The sequence below is a fragment of the Vicia villosa genome, unplaced genomic scaffold, assembly GCF_029867415.1.
Source record: "Vicia villosa cultivar HV-30 ecotype Madison, WI unplaced genomic scaffold, Vvil1.0 ctg.002746F_1_1, whole genome shotgun sequence".
Taxonomy (NCBI): Eukaryota; Viridiplantae; Streptophyta; class Magnoliopsida; order Fabales; family Fabaceae; genus Vicia; species Vicia villosa.
In genome coordinates this window covers 157,940-176,492 of record NW_026706019.1, presented here as the reverse complement: position 1 = coordinate 176,492, position 18,553 = coordinate 157,940, and the positions used below count along the sequence as shown (strand labels likewise).

The 18,553-nt window shown below is 33.2% G+C and overlaps 2 protein-coding genes across 2 annotated transcripts; both read left to right on the top strand.

The window, feature by feature from the left end:
* Positions 1-1,113: 1,113 nt before the first annotated feature.
* LOC131639728 (uncharacterized) lies at positions 1,114-1,947 on the top strand. Its single transcript, XM_058910194.1, has 2 exons — positions 1,114-1,384; positions 1,475-1,947. The coding sequence occupies exons 1-2, from the start codon at positions 1,114-1,116 to the stop codon at positions 1,945-1,947; spliced, it is 744 nt and encodes a 247-aa protein (XP_058766177.1).
* A 7,354-nt stretch (positions 1,948-9,301) lies between these two features.
* On the top strand, positions 9,302-11,082 carry LOC131639730 (uncharacterized). Its single transcript, XM_058910196.1, has 2 exons — positions 9,302-10,106; positions 10,391-11,082. Exons 1-2 carry the CDS (start codon positions 9,431-9,433, stop codon positions 10,747-10,749), a joined length of 1,035 nt encoding a protein of 344 aa, XP_058766179.1. The 5' UTR covers positions 9,302-9,430; the 3' UTR covers positions 10,750-11,082.
* The last annotated feature ends 7,471 nt before the right edge of the window (positions 11,083-18,553 follow it).

Here is an 18,553-nt window from a genome sequence, read left to right as displayed (position 1 = left end):
AACTTTGGTATCTCTCTCTATTTTTGTTCCAGAATGGAACAAATATAAAATATAATCCATAAAAAATAGAAAAAGTTATAGTTGGACATGCTCAACCTATCTCCGAAAAACTTTCAAAAGTACAACCGTTTATTTTTTTTTTTTTACTTCACATGTATGACTAATATTATTTTTTTAATAAAGTCAATTTATTGAATAAAAGAAAAAATAAACAAAAAGGATGAGGGGATATAAAATGTAATTCATCAAAAAACTGGCAAAAGTTATAATTAGATATGTCTAACCTTTCTTTCAAAAAAAATTCAAAAACACAAATAGGAAGTGAATCCTACCAAGTATCATGATAAACAAAAAATGAATTAACTAATCTATTTACACATGCAATTTCCTTTCTAAAAATGCGAGATATTTTGAATCTAAAGAAGTTTATAAATTTTAAGTTCAAATAAGATTGTGTTCATGTTAAATATATCAATATTTGTTTTTAATCTCTCAATTCTCTTTGCTAGTGGTGACATTCATGGGATTCAAATCTGTAGGGGGCACCTAGTGTGTCTCATCTGCTTTTTGCTAACGATTGTTTTTTGTTTTGCATGGCAAATCTTTCGGAAGTAAAACATCTCATGGAGTTACTTGGTACTTATACAAAGAAGGCTGGTCAGGAAATCAATATGATTAAGCCGGAAGTATTTTTAATTGTAATTTGAGCATTCCTGCACAAGAGGATCTTGCCAATATTATGGGAGTCCCTCATGTTTTAGGAACGGGTAATTATTTAGGACTGTCCTCGATGATTGCTGGAAAAAAAAGGCAAATTTTTCTTTTATTAAGGATCGTATTTGGAAGCGTATCAACTCCTGGAGGGGTCGATCTTTGTCCAGAGCCGACAAAGAAATAATGATTAAGTTGGTTCTTCAAGCAATACGGGCTTACATCATGAGTATTTTTATTCTCCTAGATGCGGTTATTAATGAAATAGAAAAGATGTTAAATTCTTTTTGGTGGGGTGGAGGTTCCAACAATAAGGGTATAAGATGGATAGCTTGGAGAAGTTAACTTGTTCTAAGGAGGAAGGGGTTGGGATTCCGGGACTTCAAATTGTTTAACTTGGCTATGGTTGCTAAGCAAGGTTGGTTTCTCATGAATAATCCCCAAGTTTTAGTCTCGAGAATCTTCAAGGCAAGGTACTTTTCGAGGACTTCTTTCCTTGATGTTACTCTAGGATACAATCCTAGTTTTGTGTGGAAGAGTGTGTGGAAGGAGAGGGAGGTTCTTAAGTTGGGATATAGGTGGAGTATAGGCGATGGAAATAGCATTAAAGTTATGAGTGATTCTTGGCTTAGGGGCAGCAGAGACGGTTTCTTGAATGGTCCTAAAAAACAAGGTGCGTATAATATTACGGTAAAAGATCTTATGTTACCTAATGTTAAGCAGTGAAATATATGGATTTTATGTGATTTGTTTGATCCTACAGTGTTTAAAGACATCTTACAATTCCCGTTGGTGGAAGGGGTGGAGGATGACCGGTTGGTTTGGAAGGAAGAACAAAAGGGTAGCTATAGTGTTCGTTCGGGGTACCGTATTTGGGGTAAGGCTCATAACAAATATGGGGTAAGGAATGATAATATGAAGTGGAAGAGTTTATGGAGGATATCAGCCCTGACAAGAGTGAAACATCTTATTTGGCGTATTTGTAGAGGTTGTCTATCGTCGAAGGATACTTCATCTCTTATTTTTTACTTATGTTGTAAGGAAGATTGTAAAATCGTCGGTAGAGTTGAACTTATGATGGAATGTTTGTGGAAGAACATAAATGACTTGGTTTGGCATAATGAGAAGGAAGAAGCGTCTAAACTTGATTGGTTGGCCTTTCAAAAATGGCAAGAGTGGTTTTCGGCTCAAAGATATAATGATTCAGACTTAAACCAGTTGGCTTCGACAAATTGAAGTCCGCTCAATATTGGTTGGCTCAAGTGCAATGTAGACATGGGCTTTAATCATTGTTTTAAGACAAAAAATCGTGGATGGTGTCTTCGTGATGATCATGGTATTTTTTTTACTACAGGTGCCGCTTTGGATGGTGGTACCCTTTTCGTTATTGAAGCGGAAGCCTTAGCTCTTAAGGAGGCTATCCAATGAGTTATTTGTTTAAATCATAACTTTGTTGTGTTTGAAAGCGATTCCCAAAAATTGATCCATGCCTTAGGTCCAACTTTGTAGGAAATTCGGAGTTTAGTTTCATTATTTCTTCTATTAAGTCACTGTTATTAGATTTCCCCAACTTTGAGGTAAAGTTTGTTAAGCGAAAAATGAATATGGTTGTCCACTCCTTAGCTAAGGCAATCAATTCTTGGACTAGGCACATTATTTTCAATGAAATCCCTCCTTGTATTATGCTTTATTTGGGGTGTGTTTGTTTCAAGTTAAGAAATAAAATTCCTTGGAATTCGATTCCCATTATTATTTTTCCTTGGAATAATATTCCTATCCAAGTGTTTGGTAAAAATTAAATTTTTTAGATAAGTTTATAATATTTATTAAATTTACAAATTATAAAATATAAAATAAAGAAATAAATGTGAGTAGTAGTAGGGGAGTTATGGTTAGTCAACTTTATTCCATGAGAATTGTTGTGAAAAACGATGTCAAGAACAAAGTATATTAAGGAATTAGGGAAGACAAGAAGAACAACAAGGATTAGTTATAACTGCTATTCTTTTACTTTCTCTATAAAACAAGATTACAAGTGTTACAAGAATAACAAATAACCCTCTTACCCTAAATTAGGATTTGCAGTATACAATGATGAGAGACTAGTATGCTATCAATAATAAAACCTAACATACTAAACTAATGGGCTTTTCCACAAGGCCCATTATACAAGCTAACTTAATAAACAAGATAACTTAACAAATTAGGGTTTAAACACTAAAACCTAATTTAACATGCTAACAACCCTAGCATCTTCAACACCAGCATGTGAACAACCTTCGACTTCATGTTTAATCATGTCGAACCAAGAAGCTATCCTTCAACCATACTAGAGTTTGATCCAATATCTCACAAATCTCCACCTTGGACCTATGTCTATAACATCAAGGGAACAAACTAGCTTTCTTCATGCAACTTTATCAACTTCATACAGTGGAAAAACTTGCAACTCGGCAATGTCTTGGTGATCATATCAACAACATAGTGATATGTCGAAACCTTCAGCACTTGGACTTCTCCACGCTCGATTACTCCTCTGACGAAATGCAACCTCACATCAATGTTCTTAGTTTGCTCATGATATGCTGAGTTCTTCAACATGTATATTGCACTTTGACTATCACATTTAACAGTGATACCTCGACCTTGAAGTCTCAGCTCCTTTGCAAATCCTTCAAGCCACAATGCTTCTTTCACAACTTGAGTTAGGGCAATATACTTTGCTTCAGTGGTTGATAGAGCAACAACCTTTTGAAGTGTTGCTTTCCAACTAATTGCGGTGCGAAACATAGTGAAAACATATCCAGAAATAGATTTTATGTAATCCATACAACCTGCATAATCAGAGTTGACATATCCTTTGATTATTGCTTTACTATCTTCACCCAAGGCTCCACGATAAATTAGAACTCTGTTTAGAGATCCATTTATATACCTTAGAATCTACTTCAATGCTTGCTAGTTAGCCTTTCCAGGATTAGCTATGTACCTGCTTACAAGACTTAATGCATATGCTATATCGGGTCTAGTATAGACCATAGCATACATCAAATAACCAACTATATTAGCATATGGGATGCTATTCATATAGGCTCTTTCGATATCAGTAATGGGACAGTGATTAATACTCAACTTGAATTGAGGGTTAGTTGGAGTCACAATAGGCTTTGAATTCAACATACCAAACTTATCGATAATCTTCTATAGGTATGCCTCTTGAGATAAGCATAATTTCGACTTCTTTTTATCTCTTTGAATGTCAATTCCAAGAATCCTGGATGCAGCTCCCAGATCCTTCATATCGAATTCCCCTCATTACATCTTAGACATTGTTGCTTGCTATGAGAATATCATCCACATAAAGCAACAAATAACAAATGAATTACCAGGTCGAAATCGAAAGGAAACACGGTGGTCGAACTGGCTACTAGCGAAACTTATGCATGCCATGAATTTGTCGAATCTTCTATTCCACTATTGAGGAGATTGTTTCAGTCCATACAAAGATCTATTGAGCTTGCACACATAATCTGCCTTCCCCTTTTCGACACACCCTTCAGGTTGCCTTATCAGAATCGTTTCATCTAGATCACCATACAAGAACGCAGTCTTCACATCCATTTGTTCCAGTTCAAGATCAAACTGTGCCATCATGGCAAGCAACATTTGAATGGACCTATGCTTCACAATAGGATAAAACACAACATTAAAGTCGACACCTTCTTTCTGAGTGAAACCCCTTGCGACCAACCTTGCCTTGTATCTTTTCGATGCCACTCTTTTGATTCCTTCCTTAACTTTGAAAATCCATTTACAGGTGGCTAACCTTACCTCAGTAGGTTTCTTGATCAGTTCCTATGTGTGATTATCATGAGGAGATTTCATCTCATCATTCATGGCCTTCATCCATTCAGTCTTATTCCGACTCCTCATAAATTTCTTGTAGTCACTAGGTTCTTCGTCTAAAACCTCACTTGCAGAGATTAAGGCATAAGCTATAAGATCTGCATACTCAAGTCTCTGAGGTGGCTTGATGACTCTTCTTGACTTATCTCTTGATAATAGGTAGTCATCGATAGTTTCCTCAACTTCCTCAGGATCTTCTACTTCTTCTTCGACTTCATCAGGGATATGCAATTCAGAATCAACATGCTCCACCTCAATAAGAATCTTCACCTGTTCCAGCTCTTCATTAGATGTTTCTGTATTTCGACCAACATCATCAAATTTCTTAAAAGCCATTTCAGCTTCATTTAAAACTACATCTAGACTGGTGATACTCCTCCTGTGACCTGGCTCTAGGCACCATAAGCTTTGACTCCTTCAGGATATCCCATGAACATGCATTTCAGAGCTCTAGGTTCGACCTTGTCTTGCCTAATATGAGCATAGACTACGCAGCCAAATACTCTAAGTCTGTCGAGATCTGGTGGATGTCCCGACCAAACTTCTTTAGGTGTCTTCATATCTAACGTTGTCGAAGGACATCTGTTTATCAGATATGTTGCTGTCGAATGTCGTAGTCTCCTTTGGTACCTGTCGAAGAACCTTATCACTAAGGCTCAACAAAATTGTGCTGTGTGCTTTCTCGATCATGGATGTCTTCTCTCTTTCCGTTAACGCAACATCCATAGCCGCCGCTCCCTTCAACACTTCCAAAAAACCTTGCTGAACCAGTATGGCTTTTATCTTTAAGTGCCACAGACCTAAATTATTCACTCCGGTGAATTTTTCAATCTCATACTTTGTAGAAGGCATATTCTCCCCGCTCACCGCACCAATTTGTTGTGAAAAATGATGTCAAGAACAAAGTATAATAGAGAATTAGGGAAGACAAGAAGAACAATAAAGATTGATTATAACTGTTATTCTTTTACTTTCTCTTTAAAACAAGATTACAAGTGTTACAAGAATATCAAATAACCCTCTCACCCTAAATTAGGATTTGCAGTATGCAATGATGAGAGACTAGTATGCTATTTATAATAAAATCTAACATACTAAACTAATGGGCTTTTTCCACAAGGCCCATTAAACAAGCTAACTTAACAAATTAGGGTTTAAACACTAAAACCTAATTTAACATGCGAACAACCCTAACATCTTCAACACCAGCATGTGAACAACCTTTGACTTCATGCTTAATTCTGTTGAACCAATAAGTTACCCTTTGACCATTCTAGAGTTTGATCCAATTTCTCACAAGAATGTTGGATTCCCACCCTCTGAACCTTGGAATAAAAAAAGAAAAATCATGTGTAAATAAAGTTTCTGGGAATAAAATATGCTTTGGAATAAATTTTTTAAAATTGAATCAAACATGAGAATGTTACATTCCCATGACCATATTCTCGGAAATATCTTTTCCAACCTTAAAACAAACACACCCTTGATTAATGAAAGCAATTAAGTTTGATTTTGTCAACAAAAAAAACTTTGGTCCCATTAAATTTTTTTGTCCATACTATTGATTCATTAATTAAGTTCGATTGACGAAGAATGACGTGACATGACATGTGGAAAATTTCATGTGACTGGACACGCATGGGTAATGAAAACATGACAAAGATGAAGAAAATGAATATCCATGATGATACCCAACATTTGTCACTAAACATGTCTTAGAAGATGAATATCATAGCTAAAATTCAAAAATTTGTTACTAATCCATTGCTAATTATACTTCTGATTCAGACAGATTTCTTCACAATTCAGCCAAAGGAACTTTGTTGGCCGCCCAGATCAATTTGACGGTTGACTGTAATCTATGTCTCACTTCACACTTTCGGTTGTCAATTGATTCTCCTATTTAAGAGGGAAAACACGTCATTTCTCATGAATTCAAATTCATTCTCATTCACACGTTACTTTTCTCTTTTTTACTGACTTGAGCGTTGGAGTGCTAATACTGTAGATCAACCCCTTTTCTATTATATCGAAAGCTCATGATCGTCGCATCAAGTTCTGGTTCCTTGTTTTAAGATCAACTATGGAATCATTATATTATTCTTATTCATCATTGAAAAATAATATCACATAACATTAAAATAAAAATTGTAGAATTAATTTTTTAAAATTATATTTTATAAAATTCCATTAACTATTTTTTTTTTATAAAACTTCAATTTTTACATTAAATATTATGTGATCTTTTATTTCATGTGAGAATATTTAAAAAATAACAAACATTAATCGGTTAATTTTTTTATAGAATTGATTTTTAGTAGGAAAACATAAAAAAAAAATGAAATCTATTTATAAAATAGGAATAGAAGAAGTTTTCAGGTGAACAATAAGAATATGATTACATGATGATGTTTAGCTAAGAGTATGACTATATATATGGTGCTTGTTAAGGGTGAATAAATTGAAGAAAAAAAAGTGTTTGAATTAGAAATAGATTTAGAGACATGATTAAGTAATTGTGTTCATTTTTGACAACAGATTTATTGACAGATTTTAGATTTCATATTGAATCTTTATCTTTTTCATTTTATGTTATGTGATAAATTTATGTTCTATTTATGTTCAATTACATATATTTTTCATGTGTCATGTTACATCATCCTCCATCAACCAAAGTTAATCGGACAGATCAATAGTATGAACAAAAATTCAAAGTAAATATTGTAAAAGACTAAAAGCTAAAATCTACTATACAAACAATTAATAAAAGATTGACCAATCTGACTATTATGCCCTTAGTTAAAAATTTCTTTACAAATAAAAAAGGGCAATTCGGTAACTAACAAAATCACATATCACTTTTCCAACCTTTCAATAACCAAGCGCCAATTGTTGGCCTCTCATTGGTCCAATTTTTTAACTTTTTAATAACCAACTTTTTCTCCCCAACACACTTCTTCTCTCTCTTACTTAAATTTTCAAATTTCTTTCACATTTCATTTTCCTACACTTTCTTACTTTCATTTTAATTTTTTTTTCATTTAATCACAAAAATTGTTAATAATCTTTTTTTTAACTTTAATAAAATTAAATATTTATTTATCTCACGGATCAATACAATATTTAATTTATTTTAATCGATCATTACACACTTTCTCTTTCTTAATTAAAATTTCAAATTTCTCTCAAATTTTCTTCCCACACTTTCTTACTTTCATTTTAATTATTTTTCTCTATTTATGTATCAACTCTAAAAAATAATTTATTTTTTAATTTTAATAAAATTAAAAATATTGTAATATCACGGGTCACTATCAACATAATATTTTTTTTATTTTAATCAATCATTGTTTTTATTAGAGAGATAATATCCTTATTTTAAAATTTTTTTCTTTTCTTCATTTCACGATTTTTTTAAAGATTATTTAATACGATTAAATTCATATGATTATTTTTCATTTTACATTTGTATTTAAATATATTTTATATCAGATCAAATAAATTTTTTATTTCACGGGTCATTATCAACAAAGTATCTATTTTATTTTAATCAATAATTACTATAAATTGAGAGATAATTTTTATTTTTAAATATTAAAATTTCATTTTTTTTATCTTCATCTTCCAAATTCTTTTTTTATATAATTATTTAATATAATTAAATTTATATAATATTTTTCATTTGTAATTAAATCATTTATTAAAAATTTATATGTATCTAATTAATTTCATACAATATTAAATAAATTTACCCGTGCAGAAGCACGGGTATCTTACTAGTTGATATGTTTAAAATAACATCAAACTTATTTTACTCTAAATTTTATTTTCCTTCAAATTCTCACTAATATAAAAAAAAAATTTAACCTTTCATCCCCAAAGGTAAAAAATAGTGACTATGTTAGATGAATCACAAGCAAAAGACAGCATCTTTATCATCACACCCCAAAAGAATTTGATCATGTCACTCCTCTTATCTGACCACAACAAAAACAAAACACCATCTGTCAAATGTCTCTCCACTCCACACTAAACTACAAAAAAAATCTACACAATTACTGTCTAGCTTAGACCATACAACAATCTGATCCAACCCTCACTTTCTCTCTTGCATATCATCAAAATCAATAAAGCAAAAACCATTCTACATAACACACTCAACTCACTTGGTGATTTTTCTTATGGATAAACTTTTTACTCATATTATTTAAATAACAGTCGCTTAAAGATTTTTGCGGTTTCAGTTGATACAGTGTTGAATATTAAATGCGATCGTTGCAGTATAAATTAATTATTATTTATTCTTTATCATAAAAATGTCAAATAGTAGTATTAGTATCGGCACCTTATAATACCAATTTGTCGCGGTTGTTTTTCGCAGAATCGAACCGTGTTTTAAAATCTTTCCTCATATCTTGTAAATTTGACATTCTTTTCATTTCCTAACATTTGAACTTGAAAGGAGGCAGAGTATAACTGTCCCCTAAACGCACCCCAAGACATGTCTTTTGTTTGATCCAAACAAGGAAATAAAACGACAAATTCATCAACAAAAACGACCTATCAATAACCAAAAGCAAAGTACATCATACTCTATTCTAATTTTCAACTTTAAACTTTCTTCTTCTTCTTCATCTCATATTCAAATAAAAATCCCGCTACCCTTTTCTTTATCATACTCAAATTCAAATCTTTTGATTCTTTCTTCCATTGCTTTTTGTCATTGAAGAGTTTCATTATCAGAAAAGAAAAAAGAAAAAGAACACAATTCATAAGTTTCTTTCTTTCTTTTCTCTACTAAGTTATTATAAACATGAAACTCTTCACATCATCATCATCATCACCTTCATCTTCATCGACTTTTAGTTTCGACCCGACATTTTGCAGCTCGAAAACTATAGCTGCAGGGTGTTTCACAACCATTTTTCATAGGATTAGAGAGTTTCATTCAAAGTTCACAAGTGAAAAAGTTCAAAAGATCAAAACTAACACTATATCTATATCTAATAGTACTATAATTTCTTCTTCGCCGTCTTCGTCTTCGTCTTGTATAGTTGCAAGGTTAATGGGTTTGGATTCAATGGCGGAGAATAAGATAGAGACATGTTCTGAATCAACACAAAGTTCAAAAGTTCAGTATGTATCACAAGGCTTTCATTTGCTTGAAAATGAGAACTTTTTGGTGTTTAGCTTTGAGAGTGGAAGTGAGAGTAGAAAATTGAAGTCCAGAGGGAGGAGAAAAGAAAAGGGTTGTGTTGATTTGAAGAAGAGGAGAGAAGAGAGAAATGAGGTGAAGAAAAAAATGGTGAATGATGATGAGTTTCAGTTTGAGAAGAGTTTGTTTAAGGAAGTTGGTAATGGTGAGAAAGTGAAGAAGAGAAAGAAAGGAAAAACATGTTTTGTGGAAAATAAGGTTGAGAGTGAATGTGGTTCGGAAGATTCTAGTCCTGTTTCTGTGTTTGATTTTGAATATGATGTTTCTGGAACAGGTTTGTTTCTTCAATTGTAGTTTAACTTTTTCTTAGTTTTATGGCTCTGGTTTATTTAATTACTAATTGTTCCGATCAACTTCAATTGTATGTCACTGCGGTTACGAGATATTGTCTGTTTTGGTGTGAGAATCATCACAACTATCTCCTTTAGAAAGGATGTTTAGTTGAATTTAGGTGTATGAATGTTATATATAAACTATCTTTAGTCTCGATTATTAAATAATGTTAGACTATTTTGACCGGATCGGAACACTAACCAAATATACATAAAATTGTTGCAGATGGAGATCTTTGTGATGTTGCTATGAGTTGGAGAAGAAAATTGTCACCAGTGCTTGAAAATGATCAGCTCTATATTCAACATTCTGATAGTAACTTGATGAATGAAGAGATGGAAGTTGAGGAAATTGAGAGCAATATGCATGAAGGATCAAAGAAAAAAGAGAGACAAATCCATGAATGTGTAGATATTTGGAGTAAAATTTGCAGGCTTGTTGAAGATGAATTGGTTGGATCAAATGGATTACAAGAAGTAAAGAGGAAACAAAGTGATTTTGATGGTTTAAGTGCTGATTTAGAGATGGAGATTTTAGATGATTTGTTAGATGAGCTTATAGATCAATTTGATACTTGTTTGTAACTTTTTTTTTAAGTAGAAATTAGATATCTGATGCGCGCAACTACTTAAACTAATTTCTCGAACCAGAAAGAATCATGATGGACGGCAAAGTTTTCAGAGAAACCTTCTGTTAAACTCGAAAAAATATTTTACCATCTTATCCAAGTGATATTAGTAGCGTGTTTAGAAACGCGGTAGAAACAGTGTCAGACGTGCGTTTGGCCAGAAACTCTAATTTGTAGCTTCACAACTCCACGGTATAAGTGCTTTGAAAAAGTATCAGAAGTGTGTATACAAAACTAGAAGCTAATCTAAACTTGCAAATTTAGAATATGTAAAACAAGCTAATTAATGAATGAAGAGTAAATATTTTAATTCTCCTCTTATTATTCAACCTTATAATCCTTATTTTCTTTTATCCATTTCTCTATAATCACTTTTAGACTTTTTTTTTTTTTTTTTATGTTTTTGTTAATTCTTTAGCTTTATTTCTATCTTTGTCTACATGGTGCAAGTAAGAAGATTCTTGAAATCATGTTTCCTATCCAAATCATCTTCCATTTTGTTGGTTGAAAATATCGAAGCGGAAATAACAAAGTTGATCTTAATATACATTGAGTTTTACAGAACACAAGAAAGACAACTTCAATATCATGAAGCCACCACTTACAAACAAGTATAAAGTAAGACGGTTTTTAACACACAAGGGAACAAATGTTGTGACCACTAAAATATTGAAGATACTTTTGGTTTTCTGCAGAAGGTGCCAAATGTGCCAAAGAAAAAACTAAAGCTACATTTGAGGAAACAAGTTAGCAATGACAAAATTCAAATCCAAAGTTTAGATTAATATTCAACTCATTGGAGGTGAAAATTTAATAGTTGGAGAACATTCAAACATAGTAAGTATAAGCCTCCATGTTTTAAAAATCCGCTGATCCAGTGAGGGCTAACAAATAAGGGGTATAATTCGTCCGGTTTGGACCGATTTTTGGTAAAAAAATGTTGAAACCGATGATACTTTTATCGATTTGAGTTGGATTTTTAGAATTTTAAAAAATATAACTAAACGGTTTGGTTTGATTGATCAACTTACAAAGTTTTTTTTCAAACATTATATTCATCAATTTACTCTTTACCTATCGTGTTTTTTTTTTGTATTTTATACTATTACTTTTTTAAATAATATATTTCATGTAATTTATTTGATGCTCTATTATTTCAAACACATCATAAATTGTTTTAATCTACATCTAATAGTGACATGATTTTTATTGCATCGTGAAATAAGTTCACTATCAAATATAAATGTTGGCACTTGACATCAAAAGGTTGGGAAGATATTTGAAAGCTTAGTAAATAAAACACAACAATAACAACAAACATTTCAATACACGTTATTAACTTAAGTATTCTACTTTATACTTATATTCCTACTGTACATACACTGTATTTAGTTAGTTAGTTGATACACTATCAACTTGAACTTAGATATATAAACCTCACTGGTGTATAGTAAAAAGTAATCAATAAAACAATATTTTCATCTTTACTCTACGATATATCTTTCTTCTTCCTTTCAACTGCATTTTCTGTTTCTTGATCCCATGGCATCTTGTGTTGCCATTGTTATCATGGTATCAGAGCTTCAAGAGCTCAGGTAGCCATTGTTCTCCCTTCTCTCTTGCAACCTTTGTTTGCTCCTCTTCTCACCGTTACGATTCTTTTTCCCTTTTCTTTGATTGAATCTCGATTCAATAATGGCTACCCCCAATTACGCAGATTTTTCCACCAATTCTGCAAATCCCTATTATCTTCACCCTAATGAAAATCCTGCTCTAGTTCTTGTCACACCTCTTCTCGATGACAAAAATTATCACACATGGGCCCGTTCTATGCAGATTGCTCTGATCTCCAAGAACAAAGAAAGATTCATTGATGGAACCCTAATCAAACCTCCTCCAATCGATCCTCTGTACTCACCTTGGATTCGTTGCAACACCATGGTGCTAGCCTGGATTCAACGCTTGATTTCTGAATCTATTGCTAGGTCTGTTCTGTGGATTGACACTGCATCTGGTGTGTGGAAGAGCTTGAAGACGCTTTTTCTCACAGTGACATCTTTCGTATCTCAGATATCCAAGAAGATTTGTACAAATTCTGCCAAGGTACCCTCGACGTTTCTAATTACTTTACACGATTGAAAGTCACGTGGGATGAACTTGAAAATTGTCGCCCTAATTCTTCGTGTTCTTGTGTTATACCTTGCTCGTGTGATGTTGTTACATCTGTTAAAAGATATCGAGCACAAGATTATGTGATTCGATTTCTTAAGGGATTGAATGAGAAATTTACTCATTCCAAGTCCCAAATCATGATGATGCATCCTCTACCTGATATTGATAAAGTGTTTTCGCTGGTTATTCAACAAGAAAGAGAAATGGCTAGTTATGTTTCTGTGGCTATTCTGAGTGTTGGAAATTCAGATGAAGTTGCAGCTTTACAAGTTCAAACTGGTAAAACTGGTTACAATGCTAAGGGCAAATCTCAATATTCTAAGGCTCCAAGAGGGCACACTCGGATCTGTACACATTGTGGAAGAACTAACCACACAGTCGATACATGTTTTATCAAACATGGTTATCCCCTAGGTTTTAAATCAAAAGGGAAAGCAACCAATTCTGATTCATCAAATCAAACAATGGCCAGTGCCAACCATATTGCAGAAGCTGCCTCACCTGGTCTCACATTCACCCAGGAGAAATACAACAACCTATTGGAACTTCTTCAATAATCTAAGACCAATTCCAAGGCCAACTCTGTGTCCATCTCTCCTCTTACCTTGAGTTCTCATGCTTCAACTAGCAATGGTAAGCACCCTCATATTTGGATATTAGAAACAGGTGCCACTGATCATATTTCCCATGATATAGCTCTATTCACTGATCATAAAATAATACCTCCTATTTCTACCAGCTTGCCTGATGGATCTCAGAGTCATGCTTCTATTTGTGGCACTGTCCATGTTTTTTCTTCATTAACTCTACATAATGTTCTATACATACCAAGTTTTCATGTAAACCTTATTTCTATTGCTAAATTAGTTTCTAGCAATAACTGTGTTATCCAATTCAATGTGCATTCTTGTCACATCATGCAGAGTCATTCCAAGCCAATGATTGGTATAGCTGACCTTCAAAGGGGCTTGTATGTTCTTGACTCTGCAGGGCAGCATTCTTCACATTCTACTATTGCTAATAATAAATGCAATCTTTGGCATTTTCGTTTAGCACACATTTCTGATATTGGCTTACAAAATGTTTATAAGATTTTCCCTTTCATTTCATGTAACAATAAGGCTGCATCTTATGATTCATGTCATTTTGCAAAGAAAAAGAAACTTCCCTTTCTTTTAAGTACTTCTCATTCTGATTATACTTTTGATATCTTACATGCTGACTTGTGGAGGCCTTTCTCCACTATTTCCACTCTAGGCCATAAATACTTTTTAACTTTAGTTGATGATTATTCTAGATTTACATGGGTAATTTTTTTGAAAACTAAAGACCAAACTAAGCAGAGTCTTATACAATTTATTAAATATATTTAGAATCAGTTTCATAAAACTCTCAAATGCCTTAGATCTGATAATGGCACAAAGTTTATAGCTATGGCTTCTTTTCTACAATCTAAGGGCATTTTACATCAAAGATCATGTGTTGAAACCCCCAACAAAATGGGGTGGTTGAGAGGAAACATCAGCATATTTTAAATGTTGCTAGAGCTTTATATTTCCATTCCAATATCCCTTTAAGTATGTGGACTTTTTGTATTCAGCAGGCCATCCATATAATAAATAGGCTACCTTCCCCTTTGCTTAAATCAAAATACCCACATGAGCTGTTGTTTAATGAACCTCCTTCTTTGATTCATTTAAAAGTATTTGGTTGTTTGTGTTTTGCCTCCACATTGCTAAACCATAGGACAAAGTTTGATTCTCGTGCCAGGAAATGTGTGCTTATGGGTTATAAGGAAGGCACCAAGGGATATATTGTTTATGGTTTCCAGCATCATAATATCTTTGTTTCAAGAAATATTGTGTTTTATGAAAATAATATCCCTTTCAAAAATATTGCATCATCCACTAATCAATCCTCTAACACTTAAACTACCACACACTTGATGATATTGACACTGTGGTCCCTATTCATGATAGTAGCACAGAAGAAAGAACCCTTGTTTATGATCTATCCCCTTTCTCTGATAGCCCTAAATTAAATCACCTTTACACATTACTAGTCCTGCTACTGCACCTCATAACCAACATATTACTTCCAGGCCTAATGAATCTGTCCTTTCTGATTCCTTAGACTCTCTTTCTACAGCCAGTCCTTCTCATCACCTTGAAATATCTACTAGTCCTGCTTCTGATACCTCTTCTCATCCTTTACCCAGCAGTCCCAATATTACTCCACCCAATAATGCTCATCCTTTGAGACAATCCACTAGAGTATCCAATCCACCTAGTTATTTAGCAGATTTTCATTGTTATCATGCATCCACTTCTATACCTCTTTCCCATTTTCCTCATAAAACCAACTATCCCCTTTCACCTATCCTCTCATATCATTACTATTCTTCTACATACAAGCATTTTTGCTGCAGCATTTCCTCTCATATTAAACCTAAATCTTTTCAACAAGCTAACAAATCAGAATGTTGGCAACATGGTATGCAAGTTGAGTTGCAGGCTCTAACATCTAACAACACCTGGTCTATTATAGACCTTCCTCCTGGAAAGATTCCCATTGGATGTAGATGGGTGTACAAGATTAAGTATATGGCTGATGGCAGTATTGAAAGATACAAGACAAGACTTGTTGCCAAGGGTTACACACAAATGGAGGGTGTAGACTATTTTGACACATTATCCCTTGTTGCCAAGATTACTACAGTCAGAGTGCTTTTGACAATAGATGCTACTAGAGGATGGCATTTGGGACAACTTGAGGTGAACAATGCCTTCCTCCATGGAAATCTAAATGAAGAGGTATATATGACACTTCCTCATGGTATTTCTGTTTCTGATCAAAACCAGGTATGTAGATTGCACAAGTCATTGTATGGCCTCAAGCAGGAAAGTAGACAGTAGTACTCCAAGCTTTCTACTTTTTCTTATCTCACTGGGATATTTTCGGTCCCAATCTGATCACTCATTATATACTAAGTCTACTGTAGAGTCCTTCACTGCACTTCCAGTCTATGTAGATGACATAGTATTGGCTGGCAACTCTTTGAAGGAAATTGCTCATGTTAAACACCTTGAACTCCTCGAGGACACAAGTTATTTGGCTACAAAACCCTCTCCAGTTCCTTATGATCCTACCTTGAAGCTCACCACCACTGATGGTGATCTTTTGTCTAAACCTGCCTTATACAGGAGGTTAGTTGGAAGGCTGATTTACTTAATAAATTCTCGTCCTGATATATCATATGCTGTTCAAAACTTAAGTCAGTATGTATCTCAACCTCGAGCTCCACACTTGAAGGTTGCTAATAGAATTTTGAGATATTTACAAGAATGTCCTACTAAAGGCATTCTCTTCTCTTCTTCAAGTCAATTCCAATTATATGGATTTGCTGACTCTGACTGGGAAAGGTGTTCTGAGACTAGAAAATCTATCACTGGTTTTTGTGTCATGATGGGCGACTCTACTATATGTTGGAAATCTAAGAAACAACAAACTGTCTCAAGGTCCTCAACAGAGGCTGAATACAGAGCCTTAGCTTCTCTCACTTTTGAGCTTTAGTGGCTCCAATATTTGTTTGCAGATCTGCAGGTCCAATTCTCAAAGCCAGCTTCTGTATTTTGTGATAGTAAATCAGCTATTCATTTAGCTCACAATCCCACATTTCATGAGAGAAGCAAACATATTGAGCTAGATTGTCATGTGATAAGGGAGAAGCTCTAGTCCAAGCTAATGCATCTAGTACCTATATCTACTACAACTCAATTAGCTGACATTTTCATAAAACCAGTTCATGCTCCTTCTCTATCTAATGTTGTGACCAAGTTAGGACTATGCAACATACACAGTCCAACTTGAGGGAGGGTATTAACTTAAGTATTCCACTTTATACTTGTATTCCTACTGTACATACACTATATTTAGTTAGTTAGTTGATATATCAACTTGTACTTAGATATATAAACCTCACTGGTGTATTTTAAAAAGTAATCAATGAAACAATATTTTCATCTTTACCCTACTCTCTCTTTCTTCTTCCTTTCAACTGCATTTTCTGTTTCTTGATCCCATGGCGTATTGTGCTTCCATTGTTATCACACGTAAATAAATTAATATGTTTCAAACCTCAAACACACATCAAAGCTATTTTATAACAAGACTTAAATAAATTTTGTAAGAAGAAGAAACTAAAAAGATTTTAAAAATATGAAAACTAACGAAGAGAAATTGAACATGAAGAAGGCAAACATATCATATCAGAACAATGGTAGATAGAGAGCAAGATTGGTGGCGGGAAACAAGAGCATTAGTTAGGTTTAAATAAGTTTTATGACTTATTGTTTTTACTTTCTATATTTTGGAGTTTGGTTATAGATGCACGTGTTTTAATGAAAGAAAATAAATGTAACCAAATATGGAGAACGGTTGGACCAATGTAAAATTTGTGCTTAATGATTGGTAGAATAAAAGATTTAGAACACAATTATAGTCATTGGTTTGATTCATCGGTTTGACGGTTTTTAAAAACTAAAACCGAGAATCAAACTAAACCACATTAATTTTCATTGATTTGATTTGATTCGATTTTAGAATTAAACCAAAAACATTTGTTTTTTTCTTCACTTTGATTTAGTTTAAATTATCAATTTAATTGATTTTTTCTAATCCATTTACACCTTATTAATAAATCATCAGTCAAACTTTAAGTCATTGATAGAACTAGGGTTGTTCAAAATAAACCATGAACTGAACCGTACTGTCGAACCGAACTATACTGAAGTTAAAATAACTGAATCGTTATTTTTTGTTAGTGAACCAAACCATATTGAACAAACAGTTCTAAAATCGAACCAAAACTGTAATCGAACTGAACCGAAACTATAACCGAACCAGATCGAAACTAAAAATAAATAAAAAATACAAAAAAGAAATTTTAATTTTTTTATAAAAAAAATTAAAATATTTAATGGTTCGGTTCTTTAATAAACGGTTCGATTTGGGAAAAATTAACTACAAATGGTTTGATATGATTTGGAATTTCTAAATGGTATACCAAACCAATGAATATAGTTCGGTTCAATTCTGAGTAAATTGAAACGGTTCAATTTAGTTCGAATAAATTTTTATTATAATTTAGTTCGGTTCAGTTTGATTTTTTCAGTAAACCATACCATAAACAACCCTAGATAGAACCTAGAATCAAATTAAACTATATCAGTTTGTCATATAATTCGGTCTAATTTTTAAAACTATCATTGGACTACTCAAATCTGTTTGCTATAATCACTTATTTTATAATCACTTAATTGCAACTTCTCTGTTAAATCGATCCTAAACCAAAGCCCCCAATTTGATTTTACAATTGGTAATTTAACAAGAATATCCTTGAGAATGATATCCGAGTTGTCGTTACCGTTACACTACTTTCAAAAGTTACTCAGTTTTTGATCTCTGTGTTTACGGAGATTTCCGGTAAACAACCGCTAGTCTTCCAAATTATAATAAATATGATTTGGTTACTCGCAGGATCGACTAGATTGATCCTAGGACACATAGTCAAGAAGATTGTTATCAAT